This window comes from Zootermopsis nevadensis, unplaced genomic scaffold, assembly GCF_977971745.1.
Source record: "Zootermopsis nevadensis isolate Lab colony 2312 unplaced genomic scaffold, Znev_1.0 Znev_ptg000016l, whole genome shotgun sequence".
Lineage (NCBI taxonomy): Eukaryota > Metazoa > Arthropoda > Insecta > Blattodea > Termopsidae > Zootermopsis > Zootermopsis nevadensis.
In genome coordinates, this window is record NW_028259148.1 from 14,091,841 (window position 1) to 14,116,606 (window position 24,766).

At 41.2% G+C, this 24,766-nt stretch overlaps 2 protein-coding genes across 3 annotated transcripts; both read right to left on the reverse strand.

Annotated features, from left to right (window-relative positions):
* Positions 1 to 452: 452 nt before the first annotated feature.
* Smyd4-2 (SET and MYND domain containing, class 4, member 2) lies at positions 453 to 8,015 on the reverse strand. Of its 2 annotated transcripts, none has more exons than XM_087349732.1 (10): positions 7,826 to 8,015; positions 6,735 to 7,102; positions 6,048 to 6,192; positions 5,723 to 5,940; positions 5,408 to 5,618; positions 4,146 to 4,390; positions 3,926 to 4,066; positions 2,934 to 3,135; positions 2,261 to 2,476; positions 453 to 1,189 (listed from the first exon to the last, which is right to left on the reverse strand). In XM_087349732.1, the coding sequence occupies exons 2-10, from the start codon at positions 7,084 to 7,086 to the stop codon at positions 895 to 897; spliced, it is 2,025 nt and encodes a 674-aa protein (XP_087205858.1). In that variant the 5' UTR covers positions 7,087 to 7,102; positions 7,826 to 8,015; the 3' UTR covers positions 453 to 894. The 2 variants fall into 2 exon arrangements, with proteins under 2 accessions (XP_087205858.1, XP_087205857.1); XM_087349731.1 differs by having other exon boundaries at positions 2,934 to 3,138.
* Positions 8,016 to 8,967: 952 nt separating this feature from the next.
* Positions 8,968 to 23,529, reverse strand: grnd (grindelwald). The gene is made up of 4 exons (XM_022078933.2): positions 23,235 to 23,529; positions 13,192 to 13,254; positions 11,772 to 11,911; positions 8,968 to 11,571 (listed from the first exon to the last, which is right to left on the reverse strand). Exons 1-4 carry the CDS (start codon positions 23,494 to 23,496, stop codon positions 11,305 to 11,307), a joined length of 732 nt encoding a protein of 243 aa, XP_021934625.1. The 5' UTR covers positions 23,497 to 23,529; the 3' UTR covers positions 8,968 to 11,304.
* Positions 23,530 to 24,766: the final 1,237 nt, after the last annotated feature.

Here is a 24,766-nt window from a genome sequence, read left to right on the forward strand (position 1 = left end):
CTGCTTCATGTAAACCAAGAAATGACGGTAGAAAGTTGCTTAGAAATGTGACATTTCCACGTGCCACAGGACTTTATACCATTTTCCACGGTTACCGGTTGTCGGTGTGAACAGGGGAATGAAGCCATCCGAGTAAAGGTCAGCTTTTCATGGAGCTGCTGCCCATATTGCCTCTTACCCCTTCTGCGGTTAAAGTCGCAAAGTTTTTCGGCACCGTGTTCTTCATAACCTCACTATTTTTGAATACTTGCTGAACCCTGTATTGTGATACGGCAGTTATATCCATTTCAGTGGCATATGCAGTCCGCGGCTGTAATCTTGAAGCTTGTGGGGTGACGGGACTTTTCTTTGAAGTTTTGAAATCTCTTCTCCGCAAATTCCAATCTGAATTTTGGAAACAGGAAAGGGTCGCAAAGGGTGAGGGATGTGTTGTGCTGTTTTGAAGTCAGAAATTCTTTTGCGCAGACGATTTTATTTAATGTTTCTTTATTTTTAGGTTATCAGTATTTGATCTAAATGTTTTAGGGGACTCGGGGAGAAACCAGTCTCTTTCTGCGACATTTTCGTGTACGCTGCGGAATATTAGCGCAGAAATTTTGATTCACAGTCTGTCTCTCCATGGGATGAAAAAGTATACACCGAAAATCATAACAGAAGTCATTCCAGTTGTGCGCTGTTCTGTACAATTTACTGTCACAGATTTTAAAATTACTTGTGACGAGTGTCTGCAGTTATACTTGGGATCTTCCTACTCACATTCACATTCCATAACCTTCAGCAAATACAGTGTTTTAATTTATCAGCGCTAATTTGAAACAGTTGTGTTTGAAGAAATGATATGTCGGAGAATTATTTCTGTTGACCTGTATTGCTGTACCTTTCCCTTCCACAGCTTCACTTCCTCATTATCCACGTGTTCCCACCGTTGGCGAGGCACACCCGTAAAGCATCCTGGCACAGGCTCATGTCTCGGCACGGAGGCGCTGCCACCGCGTACATGGTATCCAGATAAGAGCAGAATAGTTGCACCGCCCTGTCCACTTCGCCAGCTTCCATGGCCTCCATTCCCTCGGAGAATCTTCCCGTCATCTCCTTCACAACTTCCTCCTGTGAAGGCACGTGCTTCTTACATTTTGGGCATCTCTGGTGCTCTTTCCTGCTGAGCTGTTTGCAACCCTTCGTCGGACACCTGGAGAGTGAGTACAAATAATCTCTGTAGCTTAAACTTCTAAGTCTGTTATACAGTAAAACCTCTCTAAGTTGGACACTTGGGGTTCCACAAAAATTTGTCCAACTTACAGAGGTGTCCAAGATGGAAAGAGAAAAATCAGATTGTGGTCTAATGACAATATAATCTATTTACTTACACTAACTACTCTAGGCTTACTACAATTAAGAATTAATGACAATAGTATTAATAATAATCTTTTGAAGCCCACTCCCATTCATTGCACATTACACCCTAGCCTCAATAACATCTTCTAAAGTTCAATGTCCATAAGATAATCCTCCAGAGAGGAGGCATTCATCAGTCAGAAATTCAAAATAACAAAATATGTAACTGAAAAAGTTTCCCTGAAAAGCATCGAAGTTAAGTGCATGAACCTGTCCAACTTACAAAAAAAGGGGTGACCAAGTTCCAGGATAAATGGGTGACCAAGATATAGGGTATTGTGGTCACGTAAAATTATAGGATATTCGTCAGTTCCAATCAAAAGTGTCCAACATAAAGGGGTGTCCAAGATATAGGGTATTGTGGTCACGTAAAATTACAGGATATTCGCCAGTTCCAATCAAAAGTGTCCAACATAAAGGGGTGTCCAAGATATAGGGTATTGTGGTCACGTAAAATTACAGGATATTCGCCAGTTCCAATCAAAAGTGTCCAACATAAAGGGGTGTCCAAGATATAGGGTATTGTGGTCACGTAAAATTACAGGATATTCGCCAGTTCCAATCAAAAGTGTCCAAGATATAGGGTATTGTGGTCACGTAAAATTATAGGATATTCGTCAGTTCCAATTAAAAGTGTCCAAGATATAGGGTATTGTGGTCACGTAAAATTACAGGATATTCGCCAGTTCCAATTAAAAGTGTCCAACATAAAGGGGTTTTACTATGGTTAGTAAAAGGCATCAGTAGTTTTATTCAACATGTGTTGTGTCTTGTTTTATATTTCTGCATTCTTATAGGGCAAGTATTTATATGTTGATACGTATTTATGGCCATTTATAGTTTCACATACCCGTGCAGTGCTTACCTCAGTCGAAGACTGTCACTGGTCAGAGTATCGTAAGTCGGCCAGTCCTCAGTACAAGCTTGACAACTGCATTTGAACCAGTAACGGGAAGACAGAGTTCTCTGCCGGAAATCCAAGGGTCGCTTGGTGAATATTGGCCCATAATTCTCTGAGACACAGTCTCCAGTGTCCAATGGACGTATCGCTCGCAGTACGATGTATTTGCCCACGAAATACCTGTTTAGGAAACCACACGTAACACAAGACATGAAACTCGAAGGTACAGGGTGTTTCAAGATTCTAGATGCAGCGTCTCTCATAAAGGGAAAAGTAATGTCGTTCTGTTTCACTGTTAATTGATATCTGAGTATAATTTACGTGAAATTGTGGTAAGAAGGGATTTTAAGTGTGTTCATTTAGAAAAAAGTTGTCAGTGGAACCACGGTTCCGGAGAATTTGACGTAAATACGTCTATACGGAAAGGAAGTTTATATATTGGCTTTATTCTAAATATTTCCTTCATTAGTGCTTTACATTTGAGATAAGACACTTTTACAGCATTCGTAAGCAGAAAAGATTTTGTGTCCAATAAAGACTGGGTTTTAACTCCAAGAAATCCCATTTAAATGCAGACAATATAAATACGAGCATTCGTATATTTGTTGAGGCTTGACATTTTTAAGTTTTCACTCACCTCGCAAGTGCAGGGTGACAGTCGTGGTTGAACATGGCCACTGTAGGGTATATTCCAACTCCCACGTAAAGAGTTTTGGAACCTCGGAATTTGTTTGGAGCTTCCATTTGTGTTTCAAAGATCTCGTGAGCATTGAACTGTAGAAGCTGCAGGTGACGGAGGATTAGGGAACCAATGAACAGCTCATCAGGACTCAGTGTGTCTGCTTTGAAGAAGGAGATTAATCAGTAGACTAATTCATTCTCTGCCAATTTCAAACTGACGTGGGCTTGCATAGTTTACTGTTAGTACCATCGTAAAACAGGAAGGTACTCAGACGTACATGAGCTCGGTTAATACAGTTTGTGCTATGGATTTGGCGACTGGGGTTCAATCTCTGGCAGGGACAGAAAATTCTTTTCTCTAGCCTCTGCATCCAGACCCACTCAGCCTCCAGTAAAATAGATTCTGTGAATAAAGCGTGGCACCCCAATCTAGTGTTCAGGTTAAGAATGAGTATGCATCACTATTATTATTTAGTGTTCTGTCTGACGACAGGTCCATATGAACAGGATCCTTCCATCCTTTTCTCGGACTGGGACCTGTTCATATACGTTCTTGGCAGATGATCCAGAAGTGGTTTGCCATTGCCTTCTTCTGTGTGTGAATGGAGTAATTGTTGGGATGCCACGGAGGAAAACTCCGTGTTGCCTAGACCACGGCCTTGCCCAACACAAGTTATAAATTCGGGCACCGCCGGGAATCGAACCCGAGACCCCCAGGATTACAAGGCCAGCGTTCTAACCGCTAGACCACCGCAATATAAATTGCATCTAACTGTTTCATTAAGATCATTTTCCTTCATCTGATATGGAGGTTAAAGTTTATATGACGTAATGTTTTGGAAATAATGTTGGCAGTATGGTTATGAGACAAAACACAAGTTTAGACTTTGATGAACCTTCGAGTTCGATAAACCATCTAGTTAGTTAGTTAGTCAGTTAGGATCTTACTGTTGTTTGTGTTTGTTTGGAAAAAGTGTGCCTCTTGTAGACAGCGTAACAGAAACAGGGCCATTAACGTCCTGTGCATGAAGTCTTTTGCTGGGCGTTCATCTGCGTGGGTCACCAGGTTGTACACGCTCGCATAGCCCCCTGTAATAACAAAATTGCACATAAATGATAGACGACAGGAATTAGATAAATGATGTGACCTTGAAGAAGTTTTAATTACCTGGGTGCATGTTTGGTTGTAGGAAGGACTCTTGCAAGGTATCCTTCATGCCCAGAAAGTGCTGAAGCCCGGATTGTGTTAACATACGAAGTGCAAGGTGGCACAGGATGCTCATACCAGAGCCCACCAACAGGTCCATGTAATGGCATTCGTAGCGGTGGTAAGAGCCCACGGCCTGGTCCCTGCAGTTCGTGCTGCAGAATGCTATCCCACTGCACTCTGAGCAGCCCACTGGTGCCAGTAATCTGCAATAGACGCTCACTCCTGAACCCTGTTCTCGGTTAGATTAACTCTTCAGTAACAGCAGCCATCGAGAAAATCCCTGCAAGGTGAAGTCGTTTCTGGTGCGGTGCGGGGGGAATGTTTACTGCCTGGTGGACTAGAGGGCTGCTATTGGTGGGAAGTGTGACACGTCAGAGCTTTACGCTACTACACAGACTGAAAACATCGAGCAGTTGAGAGTAGCGTGTAGTGAGCGCACCTCTAATGTGTTCTGTGGGTGTTGCGATAATATTCTAGATTAAATCGCTGTGCCTCTGTGAGGTAATCTTAAAGCTGTACCCATTAGAACACGTGAAAGATTGTCGTCTGTTGTTCGTTCAGTGGTTGTGGAACGAATGCTTTTAGGATGGGCCGTCACTCACCGCGAAATGTCGCGCATGCGCGTATATCGAATTCCTAGCAGGGATTTTCTCCTGGTCTGTGGACTGTGGGTGTTGCGATAATATTCTAGATTAAATCGCTGTGCCACTGTGAGGTAATCTTAAAGCTGTACCCATTAGAACACGTGAAAGCCTGTCGTCTGTTGTTCGTTCAGTGGTTGTGGAACGAATGCTTTTAGGATCGGTCGTCACTCTTGCGCATGCGCGTATATCGAATTCGTAGCAGGGATTTTCTCCTGGTCTGTGGACTGTACCTTGTCTTCACCGCGTATAGATTCCGGCATCACGTAGGTAATCTGACATCTGTACCGTGTATGGAAATCTGCACTGAAGGGTTATTCCATTTCTCATCAACTGATGAGGTTATATCATTGTATATACAGTTATGTTGATGTTGAGAGGTGCGTGAGATCTGAGAAACATTCTGTCTCCAGCTTCAATGCTGAAGAAAAATTAGAGGCAATACGTTTCTCAGACGTTCGTATCAACGTCCAAAGTTCGCATGGCATGACAACCCAGAACACCAAAGTATCATTTGTTTGTAAGAGATAAATCATTGAAGGGTGACCGATGTCGAGGACAGTCGGCAACTCTCGTTACCTGACGAAGCAGTGGTGACAGTGTGTTCCGAACATGTCAGGCAGGAGGCAGGCTGCGTAAGGTGCCTCTACCACAACCGTGTCCCCAGTCGCGATGCGTCCTGTCGCTACAGCATACCGTCCCTGCTCTGGACTCGAGGTCACGGTCACTAGGCGAGATGCTGAAGGCATGTCAGGGTTTCTCCCCCGACTAACTGTGGGTACAGTAGGTCCTGTGAGGAGATATGAGGCATGAGATGGGTTCACTCCCATTTTCAGTGATTAAGATACCAAGTTTATATCAGCAGCGTCGATGTTTTATGACAATCGTCTTAACCTTTGATAGGGGTTGCCTCCAGTTGTCGTGGCAACTGTTCCATCCCCAGTTGCGACGCCTCGTTCTGTAGCCTGACTGACGAAGAGATCGCCTCCAGAGCACCGATCTTGTCCTTGCTTTCTTCCAGCAGAGTCAGGGCGAGTTGTAGGGACACTCGTGCCTTTGGGACCTGCCCCAGTTCTCGGTAGCTTCGCCCCATTCGCCAGTACAGTTCGTACCTGTTAGGGACGTGGAATAGTCTTGTAACAGTCACTGGTTCATTGTACAGTGGCCTCGAATGGAAAGGTTGTCTGATAACCGAGTCGTCCAGCTTGAGGCAACTCACCTGCGATGCAGCGGGAATCCCTCTCGGATGGCGAGTTGAATGTCAGAAAGGCAGGCTTCGTGTTCCTCTAGTTGCAGCAGGGACTCGGATCTCACTGCCAGGCCGAGGGTAAGACTCAAGCCTTCGTCCACACTCGGATCTGCTCCTGTAAGATAATCCTTTCGGATTATTGCCGTATTTGCACACACCACACCGCGAAGGAGTTCGGGGGAGTCTGAAGGAATGACGTAAATTGAAAATACATCGAACCTTTAAAGCCCAGTGCTCTTACAATTTGTATTTATGGGTCGCGTATGAGATTATTTCCTTAAACAGCGTTAACCAGTTGATCTTTGTAATGGTGAAGTGTAGTGTTTTCTTTTCGGTACGGACTGAATTCTTAAATGCTATTTAGACGGACTTCGAAGGGTTAATTAATTACCAGAATAAACAGCGATTATTTCCTTAAACAGCGTTAAAAAGTTGATCTTTGTAATGGTGAAGTGCTGTGTTTTCTTCGCGGTACGGACTGGATTCTTAAATGCTATTTAGACGAACTTCGACTTCGAAGGGTTAATTAATTATCAGAATAAACAGCGATTATTTCCTTAAACAGCGTTAACAAGTTGATCTTTGTAATGGTGAAGTGCGGTGTTTTCTTCGCGGTACGGACTGGATTCTTAAATATTGGAGGAGCTTCGGAATTACCTGTGGGTGGCGCGCGTATGACGGCGTGGTTGCAGAGTAGCAGGGCTTGGCGGGGATCCCCCGCATCGAGGTACCTCTCCGCCTCGCGCCTTTTCTGAGCAGACAGTGGCGCACTCTTCTTACGATACAGCTCCTGCACGTTCTGCAACACGCCATGCACGCAGTCACCGAGCTCGTAGCAAGCCCTGAGCCGTTCCTCGTCGGTCCGGAGAAGCGCGAACTTCCCGTTAATCCACTCGGAGTCTACAGTATCGGTCACGTGGTCAGCGAAATCGAGGAAGAAGCCCTGATTGTTGGACTGCAGGGTAACGGAGTTGCAGAGCGCTGTGTACGTCGGGTCGTGTTGCTGCATCCTGTGTTTGCTCCGCCTAGACAGTACATGGATGTTGTCAGTCAGCTTCACGCTTCGCTCGCCTTATCCCGAGAACTGATCGACTCCTGGGTGAGATTTGAGGGGAGAGTTTTTCGACAGCGAGTATGAATATGACAGTTTCCTGGGAAAAGTTTATTTATCGCCCTGATGAAGGAGGCAAACGATCAGTTTATACTAGGTTACACTGCGCAGTTCCCAGAACACAGTCATCATCGATTCTTGGCTTATTTTAGGATATTATTTAAATTATAGAAGGTACGGGCATGTTGTATCGAAAGAATGTGTGAGTGATGAATTGGGAAGGATTCAGAAGGAATCGGTCATGTGATGTTTCGAGGTTTTATTCCAGAATTTTAGTTCAGGTAACTGACTAAACCCGCGAGGAATGTCAAGGTTATATTCGAACATGGAACGTACCAAACAGAAAGCATAATTTTGCAAGGAACCAGAGGTTAATGCCTCCAACATCAGATCCATGATGCAGTAAGCACCTCTGAAACGTCGATAAATTTCTAGCAGACATCACATAAGAAGCCATCTTCATGTCTGTCGCCGTGAGAACTTGAACTCTACGAAGGAAGCAGGTATTTTTTTAACTCTGGACCATTTCATTTCGATATGGACCAAGGAAACATTTCTACCCCTGACAGGAATCGAACCTCGGTCACTGTTGTGGCGACAGAGTCTTTGGAAAGCGCAAATCGAATGAGGTACTTACCTTTCTGAGGTCTCAGAAGCGCGTTTGCGTTGAAGTTAGAAGAATGTCGCGCGACCAGGAACTACGTCGTGTCTGTCCTTTCACCAACAGCGCCCAGCGCCTGCCAGGGAAGAGAGCGTCGTTTTTAGCATCGCGTGTTCGGCGGCCACTCGTCGTCGCATGCTGTTATTTACAACGCGACTGGGACAGCCTCCAACAGGCCCCCCCTCCCCCCCGCGACCTCGCTCGCAATGCGATCACGTGATCTTATCCGGTGTCGGATAAAACCCCTGGTTTGCCGACATGCTACGTGATCTTGTCTACACCTTAAAAGACAAAGAATAAAGTCGAGTCTTATTTTAGTTGTTTGGTGGTACCAAAAGTTTTGAGATGTACGTGCTGCCTCCATCATCGTCCATCACGGACGTGAGAACCTTATATCATACCTGTTAAGATACGTCGTTAAACAGCGCCATTCGTAAGCCCCAACTAGCTGGCTAACAACGTTTTACAAAATAAATGCCTCGTACTTCTCACAAATCTTCTATGTACGCATGCGTCGAACAGTTGTGAATTTTGAAAAAATATAGGCTAGAAAATGTTGACAATATTCATACACCTTTTCCTATTCTGAGCTAGATTAATATAAATTAATATTATCCTTCAGTCTTCGCCTGGGTAAAATTAATCTTAACGTTCTTAAACGGTAGACGGGAAGAAGATTTATTCGCCAAATGTAATCTGCCCTTTGTTTTATTGGGACAGTAGAGAGTGGGGGGGTGCGCAGAATTGCTGCGCAGACAGGCAAGATGAACCACTCGGCCATGAGCGCGTCATGGCAGGCAACTGTTTAGCTCAGCATTGCTCTATATTTAGTTCCTGCGTGGTCCGCTCTTAAAATAGAGCGCCATAGGAGAGGAGGTTATGTTTATAAAAGGACGCTATTTCAGGTGCTTAGATTATTCGTGAAAATGGAATTTTTTTTATAAAGAATTAAAGATACTATAAAACAAGCGAAGGTAGTCGTAGACGGTCTCACCTCTTCCACAGAATAAACTAATTAGCTAAAGTATTACGATAAACTTACATCGTCGCTCTGTGCTGGGGTTAAAACCGTGTACTTGCAAAACCAACCAACAGCTGATCTTGTATAAAAACCAATATTTAGTGTTTTTAAGAAACCTTTATTGCAAACACAATAATAATATTAATAATAATAATAATAATAATAATGTAACAACTTGTGTGTGCATGGAATGTGTGGGGCAAGAAACCTTAGTCCACGTGTTCGGCCTTAGGCTCTCATCCGATCATCCAAGGAGAGATTTTGCTATGAACGGGGCTATTACTTCACTTTAAGGCTTTGCCCGGGATGTTCTTTTGTTAAATCTTATGTGGTACCGCCTGATTCGACTTCTAATGGTTAAGTGAAGTGTTTTCTTCGCGGTACGGTCTGGATTCGTAAATATTATGAAGACGAGCTTCGGCTTCAAAGGGTTAACCAGCTGATTTTCGTAATGGTGAGGTGTAGTGTTTTCTTCGCGGTACGGACTGAATTCATAAATAATATTCAGACGATCTTCGGCTTCAAAGGGTTAATTACATAAACTGAACAGTAAGATAAAAGATTTCTCTACAAATCCTTAACGCTTTGAACAAAGTTCGTCTAAACAATATTTAAAAAAAAAATTCGGTCCGTACCTCAGAGAGAATCCTTTAAGCCCATAAATACAGAGTTGTTAAACTTTAAGCTGCTGTAGCTCAGTATAGTGACATCGCTGGCTATACGACCGAGATTCGATTCTAGGCAGGGACAGATTTTTTTTCCCCTTAAGCTGTAATATCTAATTCCTTTGCCTGCTTTGCTTTGAAGGGTTAATAGCCCAGGAGAGAGATGAGTCTTTCCGGAATAGAATTTCTGTACTCTTAACACTGAATGTTACGTTTCTTAGGCTACTGACAACCCCGCGTGACGTTAGAAGATTCCCGTAGTCATCCCGACGACGGAGAGAGGGGAAAGGCGAGTTCTAACGACTGAATAGAATACTTGAACCTTATTGGCCGAGCTTTTTTATGGTGTTTATCGTAACTTTGCCGGGAACAGTCTCTTAGTACGGGTGTACGAAGATCTATTAACACATCACGCATCAGATAGACGGCGTCGTGGTTGGTAATCCTGCTTCCTACATTCGGTAGGTCCCGGGTTAGACTTTCGGCCCGGAAGCCGGATATCCTAGCCGAGGTATTCTGCGATGCCCTGATCTTCGTCTAGGCCACTTCTGGAACATTTTAAAACGCGAAAGGACTGTTTTATTCTACATCGTTTCCAGTTAAGCGTTCACAGCGAACTTAAACAACCAGTGCAGATGATATAGAGTTGTTAAATAATCTTTAAATGAACAAATCTGTTCACAGTACTGTCTGACCGGAAAAATAGACTCGACCTTGAAGCAGTGACGTCATGTTGAATGTCGTCCTAAAAACATCGTCCCTCACTGAAAATATTCTCACTGTTGATACGTGATTATTGGGTATGTTACAAGTGACCTGACTTAAAAAGTAAATTATCTATAAATTGTGAATTACTACAAGCACAAGACCGAAAAGAAACACTAAGCTAGAAAGCCAAGGGAGAACTGAAAGTTAGCCGATGTTTCTCCACCGCGTATTAGAACGGCTGTGCGCATGCGCGGATGGGTATTTCTGTTTGAAGGTCGAGTTAGTCTTCCGCTCAGAGAGCAGTAATACGTATATTTATTTACCACTGGTCAGGGAACACGAAGGGACTTCCGGTAGGTTTCAATACCACCTTCAAACTGTCTGCTTAGGCTCAAACACGTGGACTGCCTCAAACCTGCTGTGTGACTGGGCATAGCAACGCGGTCACATGAGCAAATATACATAGTTACTCGTATATATATCACCAGTCCCAATACTGATCACTTAAATGGACGGAATATTTTTTAAACCGAAACTTCAGTCTCGTATTTATTGCAAATCCCACTGAAACTTTAAATGTCACAAGAATTACCACGTCTTTGACTGTAAGTGGTTTACACAATAGTTTTTGATGGATTTTGAGACTCGCCGTCGGAGATATGATACATATACACGTTTCGGCAGCTGGTTTTGCTCCTGTCTTCAGATGAGAATTTTCTTACACTGACGAGTGGCATCGACCGAGTTAGAACGTGGGAACCTCCGACTGCCACTAACCTTGAAAATAAAAAACAACGAAAATGTCTCCAGGAGTCGCTTCAAAAACAGGGGAACTCATGAAATATCGTCTGTGCGTTGTTTACTAAAAAATATCTCACGTAATTACGAGGGAACTGTGACGTAATCAGGTCCAGTAGTCGTCCGTGACTGCGCGATTTCTTTGTCTCACGCACGTTTTGTCTTCATGAAGTCGTCCAATTGAGGAACATCGTATGTCCAAGGCGTTCCTTCGGAAAGTGTGGCATTTCAAGATTCCCCTAGCCTCACCGTGTCTTCAGTTACTAGAAGGAACTCTCCTGACGCCTCGAGACTGGCGTCGTCTCAGCCTGATTGTCCTCGAACACTGGCGACGGCGCCAAACCCGGATTGTCGTAAGCCCCGTACTCCAACGTCGGATCTTCCTTAGGGTAACGAGGGCGCGAACTCAGAGGGGTGGACGTCGTGGCTGGCGTTACTGGGGGCGGCGCGGTATTGGTGCTTGGGGGCGGCACAACCACAGACATGTCCAGCTTCAGCGCATCCGCCTTACCGTTCTTGGTCCCATTTGACTGTAAAACACAACAAAATATAATTTTCCTCATCACTTCGCTTACATCTCGCCATTTTGAATGAAGAATTTAGAGGGGAAAAGTGTAGTAAGTCCTCCTCGGAAATTGTTATATTTAATATGCTGCTGAGTACAAATGATATGAGGAGAAATCTGGTAGTAGGTTATCGGTCTTGGTAGTGGAACGTTTAGATATTTTACCTGCAAATGGAGCGAAGGCCGCGTGTTCCGTCTCTTTCTGTGCCACAAGAACAGAACCAGCGAGGAAGCCAATGTCAGGAGGACCAACATCGACACGACGAACGTTAGAATCACCATAACCTTCAAGTGTGTCATTTCACCTGCAAACATGTGTTTCGTGTGACTAATCGGCCCCAAACTTACTGTTACACACTGAATATTACTTTAGGAAATTCTTTGCAAAGTCGATCGAAAACTCAGCTTGTCAAACAATAGCCCACTTTCCTTATGGAGCCCGAAGGTTCATCACAGTGCTTACAAAAGCCTGCCACCGGACCCTTTCCTGAGCCAGCTGCATCCAGTTTGCTTATCATTATGGAAATTTCTCCATGATCCATCTTCCTCCCTCTTAGGTCCAAATATCTTAAACACCCTGTTCTCAAAAACCCTCAATCTGTGTTCATCCCTTAAAGTTAAAGACCGAGTTTGGCACCCATACAGCACAACTGGAAAAATTACACATTCGTGTATTTTAAATTTTAGATTTTTTGATGAGATGAGAGGACAAATGATTTTAAACTGAATGATAGCAAACATTTCTTGAAACTAATCTACTGTTGTCACGTCTTTGAATGGGTCTTCGTCGACGTAATTAATCAAAATTGAGTTTGCTGGAAACCATATTGCATCGTAACCCTTTAAAAACTTTAACTTTGTATTTTACCCACCGAGTATGGGATACTTTTGGGGTTTCGTTTGATTCTCGTAATAAACACAATCGACAAATTTTTGTTTGTAATGGACATGTCGCGTGTTTTGTTTGAGGTATGAAGTGTATTTTAGGCATTGATTAAGACGAACGTGTGGCTTGGAAGTCTGAAATCAACGTGGTGTTGCATTTTTGTTTCCAGTTTACGTTCTGGGTTAGGTTAGGTTGGGTTAGGTTAGGTTAGGTTGGGTTGGGTTAGGTTAGTTTAGGTTAGGTTATGCTAGGTTAGGTTAGGTTATGCTAGGTTAGGCTAGGTTACGTTAGGTTAGCTTAGGTTAGGTTGGGTTATGTTAGGTTAGGTTAGGTTAGGTTAGGTTGGGTTATGTTAGGTTAGGTGAGGTTAGGCTAGTGACGATCATGCACAGAAAATTATACTCAATGGCGTCATAATCTTGGCGATTTTAAGCCACATTGTTACTGATTATCCAAAAATAGAAAGATATCACGAATATCCCAGATTCAACAATCACAATTTTTTTTTTCAACAATGGCATTCCAAATTTAATTTAAATTCTCACTTCAATGCATACCCCATTACCAATTTTTGAGTTCAAATGTAGAATTAGCAACCTTTACCGCCCGAGCTGGGGCCTGCTACGTCACACACAGGTGGGGTTAGGAATCAACAAATTGCGAAGCTCCTGTACTTGTACGGTGCGTGCGTGTACTCACTTCTGAGGTCCTCCCCTCCAACTTGGTCCTCCCTCATCACATATCGATGGTCGTATATATATACTGAAACAAATGAGAAAGATGATTTAAGCATAATACGAAGGAGAGGGGGAAATGGAATGGAAGATGTTCATGAATGGTATGTGTGTGTATATAATAATTTGGTAGAAGACGGTCGTGGCCTATTTGCAGGTGCTAAGGGAAATCCGAGGTGTCTCGTTGTAACAAGGCGCGTCCCTGCTCGATGTTTTTGTCAAATAACACACTCCGTAAGCTAACAGTCGCTCAGCTCGTCAATAAATTACCAGGAGGTTTATTGCTGTGTCCAGAAGGTCTGCCACCGATCCTATCATGAGTCAGATAGCGAATTCAGTTTATTTTCTCATGCCTTATTGAACACAATTTTAATATTATCCTGTCATCTACGTAAACGTCTTCAGCCTTCGATTACGCTGAGGAAAAGGATAACTTATTTTCCATCTTTTACGAATTAGGCCTTTTGGCGTTTTCTAATTTGGATTTGCGTAACGTAACCTTAAAAAATAATAAGATAATAAAATATATCACATAAATACATGATTCTAAAATGGCATGCGAGATGCGAAAAATTTAAACAGACGCACGGTAGTACATGCGTCTGACAAATTCAAGGAAACGCACTCAAGGACTACCTCAGGGTATCGTGCAGTGATGGGCTTTTGAGAATACGGTAATGAACCTCACAAGCGAAGAATTTCATGACCGGCTGAGCAACTATACACTTTTTATAGAAAATCCTTCACCATGGACTTTGTCAATATCTAAAGTCTGCGAGCTGTGTGGTTAACCCTTTAAAGTAAAATGGTAACTATACGTACCACTACTTTAAACATTATGTATCTTTCTCACAGATTATATTTATAGGTTTCTTATGTTTCTGAGATAAAAACCAATTATTTCCATAATTATCATCAACTAAACGATTTTATAAATGGAATTTATTATATTTAATCGTCGTGAAGGCCTTAGATCATACGAGATGTAATGTGTTTTCTTTGAGGGACGGACTGGATTCTTTAATATCACTGCGTGTTCTCTGAAGGAACTGCACTAGACGGATTTGGATGAAATTTGGCGTGTATTGCTGTGCGGAAGGCAACCTCATGTGAACATCTGTACTTCTCAGACAGGGCTCAAACTCACGTCTGTACACACTGGGATTTTTATTATTCGCTGTAATTCACACGCTCGTTTTTGGTTCAAAACTTCATAAATCACTCAAAGGGAAATCTAAATAATTAATGTTCCGAAATTAATTGGAATAAAGAGAGATAAGGCAGTTAATTTTGCAAAATGGAACTAATCATAGCATTGTTAGGTTGTTATATCAAAGGGATTATGAAGGTTATGTTTGAAACTGAAACCTATAAATATCTACAAAATTTTATAAAATTAGGCTACTTGAAAGACGAAAATTTAGTTGTAAGAACAATAATAATTCAATTCTGAATTATAATGTGCTGGAGACAAATACAATCAATATAGCAAACAAACAAGTTATTGTATAAATTGTATAATTACGCAAAACATTAATACACTAAGGGCTACCAACACCAACATTATTAAGTGTAACCAAATATGGAAGCCCTGAGGTAAGGAAAGAATTCTGCCCTCTAGTGGAACAAATTAAACTATAAGTTCCAATCTTGTCCGTCTTTAAGTAATTCGCTTGGAGCTATTCAGTCGTGCGCCGGACCTCCACTCATTCATGCGTAAGTACCACACTTTCCTACCTTACAGTCTACTGGGGTTAGTCAGTATAAATCGATAATTCCAGTTCATAAATAGCAACATGTGAAATGATATCCGTGGGGTTTATATTTCATAAATGTAGCGTAGAAATTAAGCAATTTCAATTTTGAAAACTCAGCACCTCGGTTCTCACGTATTCCTTACAATATTTTCCCTGCAGTTACTTCTACGCGCGGTCGACATTTTGCAAGCACCGATCTAACTCGATACGTGGAACGTACGTCTCTATTAGCCTTTTATTTCCTTAAACAACGTTAACCACGTGATCTTTGTAATGGTGAAGTGTGGTGTTTTCTTCGCGGTACGGACTGAATTCTTAAATGTTATTTAGACGACCTTCGGCTTCGAAGGGTTAATAAAGTTATCAGAATGCTCCATTGACCAACCATGTGGAGATCATAAGTGGAGATTTATTTGTGGTTCGATCCAAATGAGCCCCTGCAGATTTAACAAGTGATAACAAGGTTTATTAACTTTCAACCCTGCCTGTCCATCTCAACGGCACTGGTAATCTTTCTCAGAATAACCAAATTTGTTCATCTTTCGTCGTTTCTACTGATAAACTCGTGTGCCTACATGTCTCGTACAGAAAGGCTGATTGCTTCGGGATCACGAGAGACAAGATGACTTCTACGTGTGGTCTACGCAGTCAAGGACATTTACAGTCTGAAATTCATGCGATGTGAACTGTTGCAGAAATCCTACAGTGTACTGTACACGTAGTGGAACAGTGGAGTTTTGTTTGTGTAGTAAACACAGAGATATCGCTACTATCTGTACACGTCATTTTCAGTCTGGATTTGAGTTACGTTCTGATTGGGTAACAAAGCTGGGTTACCTCAGCCGTGTCGCACGGCGAGTAGGCAAACATGATAACAGTAGAATAGGGCAGCGTGTTCAGAACCAGTTAACGGCGTCCGCTTTGAACAAATACACGAATTACGTTAACGAATAATGGGAAAGTCGTGTTTCTATGATACGCGTGGTTTTACTCAAAATTGGCTCGTGGATTCCGATTAAATTTTGGAATTGAGAATTCCGTACTAAAAGTTGTCTGATTTATATTTGTTGGTGAGTGCGGTTTAATAGATGAACAAATGATACAAAGTATATATTAATCTTGTCCGTCTAATCACAATAAATTCTTATTAAATATTAAAATATTACAATAATTAACATTTAAAATATTTAAAATATTAAATGATGTTCTTTATCGAAATATTCGATTTACATTAGACCATCATTTTTCATGTTTCAGTTCCTAAAAGAACCATCCTCAGGTGTATATAATTATATAAAGCTTCAAAACGATAAATAATTTCAAATACAATTTTCATACATTATGCCAGCGTACATTTTTATCAGTTTTTTACCAGATATCAAATGATGTTCTTTTTCAGATTTTTATTCCATGGTCTAATGTAAATCGAATATTTCGATAAAGAACATCATTTAATATTTTAAATATTTTAAATGTTAATTATTGTAATATTTTAATATTTAATAAGAATTTATTGTGATTAGACGGACAAGATTTAATATATACTTATTATATCACAATATGACGAAACTTTACCATCTTATAAATGATACAAACATGGCCGAATCGTAGTGAAACTCCCCCGATATCATATTTCATGAAAATCCGTTCTAACCATACGAGAGAAAAATTTAAATACGTACAGACGGACGGTCTGTTGGCCATTTTATATACAGTATGGACACATTAAGATGAATCCAAAATAAATATTGTGGGAAATTATGTACTACACTCGGGTTCCGTAAAATGCGAGAAATCTCGTGACTAGATCAGCGAGATTACATTCTCAGGAAGGGCTAGCTACTGACAGATCGATATAACTCTCGATCGACATAGAACACAAATTCGATTTTATCGATTTATCGATTTTCTCGAAAACAACTCAGATTATAAAATGACGTAAAATACAGATCTCAAAATAACTTCCACGTTTAAATATTTTTCGATGTGTTGAATATTTAACAAAATTACAAGCGTCATGTTTCGGCTGTGTTCAGTAAGTGTGTCTGCACATCAAAGATTGTGTCTACAGTCAATGTTATTGTCGTGAGGGGCGTGTAAAGTGTTAGGTGGGGCCACCACAGGGGGTTCTGACAAGCATTGTGGAGCGAGTCCTTGTATCTTGTACTGCTGAAGCATGGTAAACCACACTAAAAGGTCGCCAACGCTGAAGAACTGTAATTTATTCCATGATTCTAGGTAACATGTAATTCTGCGTAGTACAGCTGCACCAAAAACGTAATAAACCACCATTGTTACTTGTTGAACACGCATCGCTTCCTTCTGCCAGGAAACACACATTTTTCTACAATCTGATCAGAATCTGCCCCTAAAATTTCTTCAGCTCACAATGTATCGTAAAATGACCAGTTACTGTCAAATTTTTAATTGTCTAAATTATATGGAATTATTATTATTATTTAGTGTTCTGTCTGACGACAGGTCCATATGAACAGGATCCTTCCATCCTTTTCTCGGACTGGGACCTGTTCATATACGTTCTTGGCAGATGATCCAGAAGTGGTTTGCCATTGCCTTCTTCTGTGTGTGAATGGAGTAATTGTTGGGATGCCACGGAGGAAAGCTCCGTGTTGCCTAGACCACGGCCTTGCCCAACACAAGTTATAAATTCGGGCACCGCCGGTAATCGAACCCGAGACCCCAGGATTACAAGGCCAGCGTGGCGGACATAATGGAATAATGAAAATTATTGATGTAAATGGTAACTTATCGCGATCATTACAAAAACATTTAGAAGACATCATATTGGAACTACATTACGACCGCTCTAGGATCAGCGAACATGTAGAAGATTCTAACGTAGGAGTTTATTAATTTAAAATGCATTTTCCAGAAGCTGCTATGTGATTAATATCATGATTGAGGTTATGGACAGACGCATTTTAACACGCTGTAAAAATAAAAACAGTTCAATGTGTCTGAAGATACAGGTTCCTCAAACAAAACGTTCTCTCTTTTTTTATAAAAGAAAAAAAATGTTAAAAAAAAACTGCACGTGACATTTTTGTAGCGATTGTCTTAATGTGATGATAACTTCTGAAAGTGGAAAACTCTATTTGGCTTGGAGGCACAGGAATGCCAACTGTCCACGGTGGAATAAATGACAGTTTATATTGCCCTTGGAAACATTAATAAAAAATAAAGCGTTCAGATGTCGTCTGAAATGAAGTGTTACAATGAAGATGACAGAGAACGTTTTAGCCGACCTCTGTTGTCGCTTTATCAAACCACCTTTGCGGAACATCGGATCGCATTAGTGCAAGAATGACCTAAGGACATTTTCGTTTGTTGCTGAACAGTTAAATCGGATCACGGTGCAATAACTACCTTGAATAACGCCTTTGGGGTGTCAGTGTACTCCTCAGAGTGAACCTTTTAATATTGTTTCGTGTTACACTACCAAGTTTTAGAAATGTTACGAATATGGATAATGAATTAGAGTTCGAAAATGTTTCGCGCATGCGCAGTGGGGAACAGTGAGTGGATGGCTCGTGTGTAGGATCTGAGGTTTTCACAGCAGTGAGTCTCAAGATGGCCGTCTTCTGGTTTGTTGCGCCGTGTAGTCTCGTAGAAGTTTACCGACGTTTCAGAGGTCATTGCTTCCTCCAGCATCAGGGGCAGCAAGGACCTCTGAAACGTCCGTAAACTTCTACCAGACTACACGGCCAGCTATCTTCGGGGGATGCTTTGTTCTAGAATGACGCAGACAATTCAGTTTTGAGGAATTTCGTCCTGCAGAAATAGAGAAAATTTATAAGAATGTTATTTCACTTCTGACATCAGAAAAAAAGTAGGGGTTACATAAAGGTACACCTAGAATTGTTAATATTTTATTTTATAGTGTACTAGATAATTATAAAACGTTTGTTACGAGTTTGGAAATGGAATATACACTCGTCCTCTTCACATAAAAATTACGAACGCAAATCGCGAGATTTTGAGGAGAAATTCAGTTGCTGTTCTGAGTTTCTATTGTTTACAAGAGCTTTGTTTGTTTGTTTGTACCCACGAATCCATTTCTGATTGCTTCCTGTCACGACAATTTCCCGCTCATAAACTTCTCTTCGAGTTATCTTGCCTATTAACATTTCGAGACACATTTAAACTGCAGTTGAAAACATTGGTTTAAAAAAGCGGCTAAGAGACAATGTTTTTTTTTCAGGATTATCAAAACCCATTTTAAGTAGCCAATATTTTGCGTAGGCCAATTGTAATTTATTTTCTTATATTAAGACGTTTTAAAGAACCTCAATTTGACTTACGTAGTCTTGTTCAAATGTAAATCAATGGATGCTTTCATATGTTTCGCCATCTGTTAATACATCGTCTGTATGGAAAAATTTTAGTGGATTTCAATACATGACATATTTGGGGGAGGGGGTGGGGGGTTGTCTTGTTGTGCTAACTTCGTTGTGTCCTTGATTTGGACGCGGAGCTGACAACAGAAGAGTCTAGCTAATAGGATTGCGTGACTAACTTGGATCGACGTAAGGTAATATCGATATGCGTGTTGAAACTAACTTGAAGCAAGAAAGGGCTAAGTCTTCGAGCACCAAACAAAGAGATTCGAATATTTTTTAGCTCGATATTTGTTGGTGTGTCTTATTTTTATACCAAGGACCTAAGTTGCCGAGTTATTTAATGAACACAAAAAGGAGCGAAGGAATGCAAGAGACAGATAAATATAGGTATGAATCAGAAATAGGGAAGGAGACTGTCACCGTGTGAACACTTCAGGCTTGTTAGACGTAGTTCGCATTCCTACTGAGCGCTTATAAAAACCATTCAGTCCGTCCGTCCGTCTGTGCGCCCAGTTCATAAAATTTTATATTATGTGGGGGTTACGAAAAATGTTTAAACAGCAGTTTAAAATTGACCAAAAATATGTCGATCAACGCGTGTTTTCTGTAGTCCGAAGTGACGGTGGGGAATCTCCAGATGGGGATCCCTAGCCGGAGAATATCAGCATTTAGAAAGTTTAAAAATCTTGATTCTGCCGAAAGCTGTGTGTATATTTCACAACTTGTAATTATCATCGTCGTCGTCTTAGGCTTTAAGGCCAAACACAGAAGACAATAAGTAGCCCGCAGTCTGCGAAAAGTCGACGTATTTGTGTGTCAGGTGGGGAAATCCGACCGCCCCTTCCTTGTTCACTCTTTATTTGTCGGCTGACTCATCCATCGCTGTCCCCTAGAAGCAGCGTTGAGGAATTCGGTCTGCGTGCAGACAGTCGTGCCACCTGCGCGGCAGTTTTGATAACTGAACTCTTGACGATCTCTCTAATTGGCTTCAGTATTTATTTATTGATTTCGTGACACGAGGTGTTCGTGTTTAAAATTCTAAAACCACTGAACTGATTTTGATTAAATTTGGTGTCTGAATTCTGACTGAAGTAATTTTGGAATGTAATGTGATCCGCGTCACAGTTTATGAATTAAGTTTGCAAGGAACTCGCTTGAAAAGTGAGGTTAGAAAAGTTAGTCCATGTTGGAGATAATCATCTTTCCACTTAAATTTCTATCACTGACGGATATTTACTGTAATAATAATCCGATTAGTCGATTAATCGTGCAATGAAATGTTAAGACTCTGTGATAGGTTAAGCCGGTGGCGAGGATGAATGATACAAAGAATGCATACAGAATTTTTGTCGGGGAAACTTCTTGAATAATGGACACGTGGATGGCTGAGAAGGGGTGGTGAAGGATGCCACTAATATCAATTAAAGAGACGAGTTGTGGCACAGGTGTATGGAATAATCGCTGAAATTGCGTGAGAAGCAGAGTGTGAAGATGTGTACTGGATTCAGCCGGAACGCGATAGGGTCCAGTGGCGAGCTCTTGTGGCTGTTAGAATTACTAATTTGGTACGGTCGATGAGACAGACAAAACACTAGCGCACATGCTGTTCCTTCCCGATACGCCTCGAGCAATACTTTCTCTGTCAGTGAGTCATACAATGTGCCGTTATTTGAAAAGTGTTGTGCATTTGACTGAACAAAATATGTTTACTTCTAGGAAGAAATTTGCATGATATAACCACACAAAACGTGTCTGTTAAGATGTTTAGACAAATGTTTAATAAATATCGAAGGCGTCTTGCTAGAAGGGCGTAAAGTTGACACGGAAATACAAAACAGTTAACATAAGCGCTCTTGAACACTTTCAATTATTATTTTTCTTTGTTAATTGTCTAAATTACAAATAGAAATACAAATACGTTTCGGAAGCTGGATTTTCCTCCGTCTTCGGGGGGGACAAACAGTTATATAGTTTCTATTCTTTAGTTTTTTACCTGAAGATGGAAAAAGATAGGGCTTCCGAAACAAATTTGTATTTCGCTTCGTAATTTAGACGATGGACAAAGTATTATGACGCGCCATAGTCACAAAGCTTCAGACTTCAACTAAGAATCCACATTTGTCTGACCAAATAAGCGTAATAATTATGCCTCTTGTAAATCAGTAATTTCTTTCCAAATTATTTTAACTCTAAATGATAATTCAATGACAATCAGAATATCTGCTTTTTGTATCTGTGGGTTTCCTTAAACAACGTTGGAAAGTAGTTCGTTCTAATGGTGAAGTGGTGTGTTTTCTTTGCGGTACGGACTGATTTCTTAAATAATATTTAGACGAGCTTCGGCTTTAGAGGGTTGTAAGTCATCCCGTCTCAATGCCGCTGAATAAAATAGTTTAAATTTAATTTACTTTTATTCAGTAAAGATAAAATATCCGTATTTTAAGATGCGTTCTTTGTGATTTTCTATAACTCATTTTTCTTGTTGGTTATTTACTTAAGATGCAGATTACATTTCAGTTCATTACCCTCTTCTTTCCGAAGATTCGTTTTAATATTATTCTGAGCTGTACGTCATATTACGGACTCACCCGATGGTTTTGTGTCTTTTAGTCGGAAGAGTTGTTGACTTTTGTGCTCTTAGAAAACATAAAAGTTTTAAAAAAAAGTATGAAAAATATGGGTTTATGAGTCATTTTTTCGCCTAGTGTACACTATTAGTGAAAAAAAATGAACGTCTAAGTTCGCCACGCTGTGTTCAGAAAAAAAAACACTGTCGTGTACGCGTCCGCCAAGCGGAACAAACCGACAAGGTTTCGTTTTCAGTCGTATCCTTCAATGTTGAGCACATGATGACGTGTTCGTGACGTCACCAGATGCACATATACGTAGGCTTGTTAGTCTGATCATGGCCGAAGGTGTCATTTCGTGAAAGAACAGAAGAAAATGTCTCCGTTCTACAGTTAATGATCTCCTTATGTGCGAAAAATGCCTTGTTATCACGAAAAAACCAGAATATGACACATACCAAAGGTATCGATGTCTCAGTACTTAAAGTATCACGTCATGAAGACAGATTTTGGAATGGAAACAAATCTCATTCGGCAAGAGATGTAATTAAAGGAATATTAATTTAATATGCGTGCGTGCAAACACTTTAGAAGATTACAGACAGTCCTTGAATCACAAACATAAACGAAACATATGCCCACAAAATTTCCTACACTCAGCCCGGAACTAGAAGTTAAGATGGCCGCTGTGCGCAATTACCATAGCATGGGCACTGGTCTAGTCAAGTGTCTGTCTAGTCGTGTGTCACGTCCTTTAGTTCAAGTGATTCTACTGGTAGTTCACAGAGTGTGGTAACATCGCTTAAATACTTTTAACTGTATTCTGTCATCTCATCGAATTGTAATTCTAAATCTTTGTTGAACTGCAAATGCGTTGATATATTTTTATTTCGTATCTATCACACATCTCACCTTTCTGTAACAACTGTTTCAATGTTAATATTTTGTCCGTCGCTCTTAGTCACAACTCGTTCCTAAAATGTTAATAATCTTTTTGTTAAATTTTCTGTGAAGTGAAATAATTTTATTATTACGTTTTTAATAATCTTTCCTTTGGGTTAAAACGGATGGGAAGTCAAGCTAGAGACTTACTTCCATAAAGTACCGAGATAAAGAAAGTGTTAAGCTATACGTATCTCCATTATACTTTACGTCTTCATGTCGTGGTAATTAATAACTGGAAACAACTTTACCTTATCTGTCATCATTATGATCATCGTAAAATTGTCTGAACGGGTTATATTGAATGAAAAACGTGCTGATTTCGGAATGAAGCGAAATTAACCCTACTTATGTACGTGGGAAGTCTATAGTCTAACACACCTTGACATTGGTCCTCGCAAGTCTTCTGCTGGTAGTTGTTAGATGTTATCTCGCACACTTCGTCACAGGGTCGACACATCATGTCGTGGTTGCTGCAGTATTCCTTGGTCTTGCATGTCTTCTGGCCACAAACGTTGCCCTCTATTTGCAGACCTGCCTCGACCATTACCAGAAGCCATCCTAGAAACACCAGGACACACAAGCAGCCACATGTCAGGACCCTCATATCCACACCCCGTTCCTCCGTCGTCCACACCGTCATGAAGGTCTCATTGCACTGGCTCTGCCGACCTATCGCTCAGCTACCTGTATCACCCCCACCAACGCAGCAGCGGCTCGTAGCTTAGAGCAAGATGGTGCCAAGACGCAACCCGAAGGCACGTACCTCATGGCGATCGTTTATCGGGGACGAGGGGCGAAGCACTGGTGGGAGAGATGAGGAATGCATACAAAACACTTGTCGGAAAACGTGGAGACGAGAGACCACTTCGACGACCTAGACGTATTATTATTATTATTTAGTGTTCTGTCTGACGACAGGTCCATATGAACAGGATCCTTCCATCCTTTTCTCGGACTGGGACCTGTTCATATACGTTCTTGGCAGATGATCCAGAAGTGGTTTGCCATTGCCTTCTTCTGTGTGTGAATGGAGTAATTGTTGGGATGCCACGGAGGAAAACTCCGTGTTGCCTAGACCACGGCCTTGCCCAACACAAGTTATAAATTCGAACCCGAGACCCCAGGATTACAAGGCCAGCGTTCTAACCGCTAGACCACCTCATCTTATTATTATTTAGTGTTCTGTCTGACGACAGGTCCATATGAACAGGATCCTTCCATCCTTTTCTCGGACTGGGACCTGTTCATATACGTTCTTGGCAGATGATCCAGAAGTGGTTTGCCATTGCCTTCTTCTGTGTGTGAATGGAGAAACCGGGGAAGCCCCCGGAGGAAAACTCCGTGTTGCCTAGACCACGGCCTTGCCCAACACAATTTGTATATAGTAAGATAATATTAAAAAAAGTCCTAATAAAATAGGATGAGAGGATGTTGACTGGATTTATCTGTGGCTCTGATGGTTGAATAAAAGGCGGGTAATTTCTTGACGAAGTGAGCAGCTTCTGAAGAAAAATTCGTCTTCGCGGAATTACTACTCTGTATTAGAGAAGTGGGTTATCTCAGTCAGCACTCGGCCTTGTATCCAGCGGGAACCAAGGGATTACCCATGGGGGTAAATCGACCGAAGCTTGAAGCTGGCTGGTGACCCCCCATTTAGTCCAAGGTTACAAATACTTGGAACTTTTACCCGGAAACCGAAATATTTCTTTGCGGAATAGTTATCAGGAACATGAAATTTACGTTGTTTATACAAACCCTTTATCCTAGACCGAGCAAAACCACTGTTCCAAAATTGTTTCTTGAATTTTGTAATCTGTGTCGTGTCGAACATTTTTTCAAAATAGAAACTGATATTTTTATATCAGGTCTGAACTTTTCTTGAGCGGGATTTTAACTGACTCCATGGAACA

Bases quoted from the DNA above. Each gene is read 5' to 3' on its own strand.
- Smyd4-2 (XM_087349731.1), bottom strand. From the start codon at position 7,086: ATGCAGCAACACGACCCGACGTACACAGCGCTCTGCAACTCCGTTACC. The intron at 6,193-6,734 runs GTAATTCCGAAG...ATTATCTTACAG, and splicing joins CATACGCGCGCCACCCACAG to GAGCAGATCCGAGTGTGGAC. The intron at 4,067-4,145 runs GTAATTAAAACT...TTGTTATTACAG, and splicing joins ACAACCAAACATGCACCCAG to GGGGCTATGCGAGCGTGTAC.
- grnd (XM_022078933.2), bottom strand. From the start codon at position 23,496: ATGACGGTGTGGACGACGGAGGAACGGGGTGTGGATATGAGGGTCCTG. The intron at 13,255-23,234 runs GTGTGTTAGACT...CATTTGTTTCAG, and splicing joins TTGCGAGGACCAATGTCAAG to TATATATATACGACCATCGA. The intron at 11,912-13,191 runs GTGAGTACACGC...ACATGTTTGCAG, and splicing joins TGGAGGGGAGGACCTCAGAA to GTGAAATGACACACTTGAAG.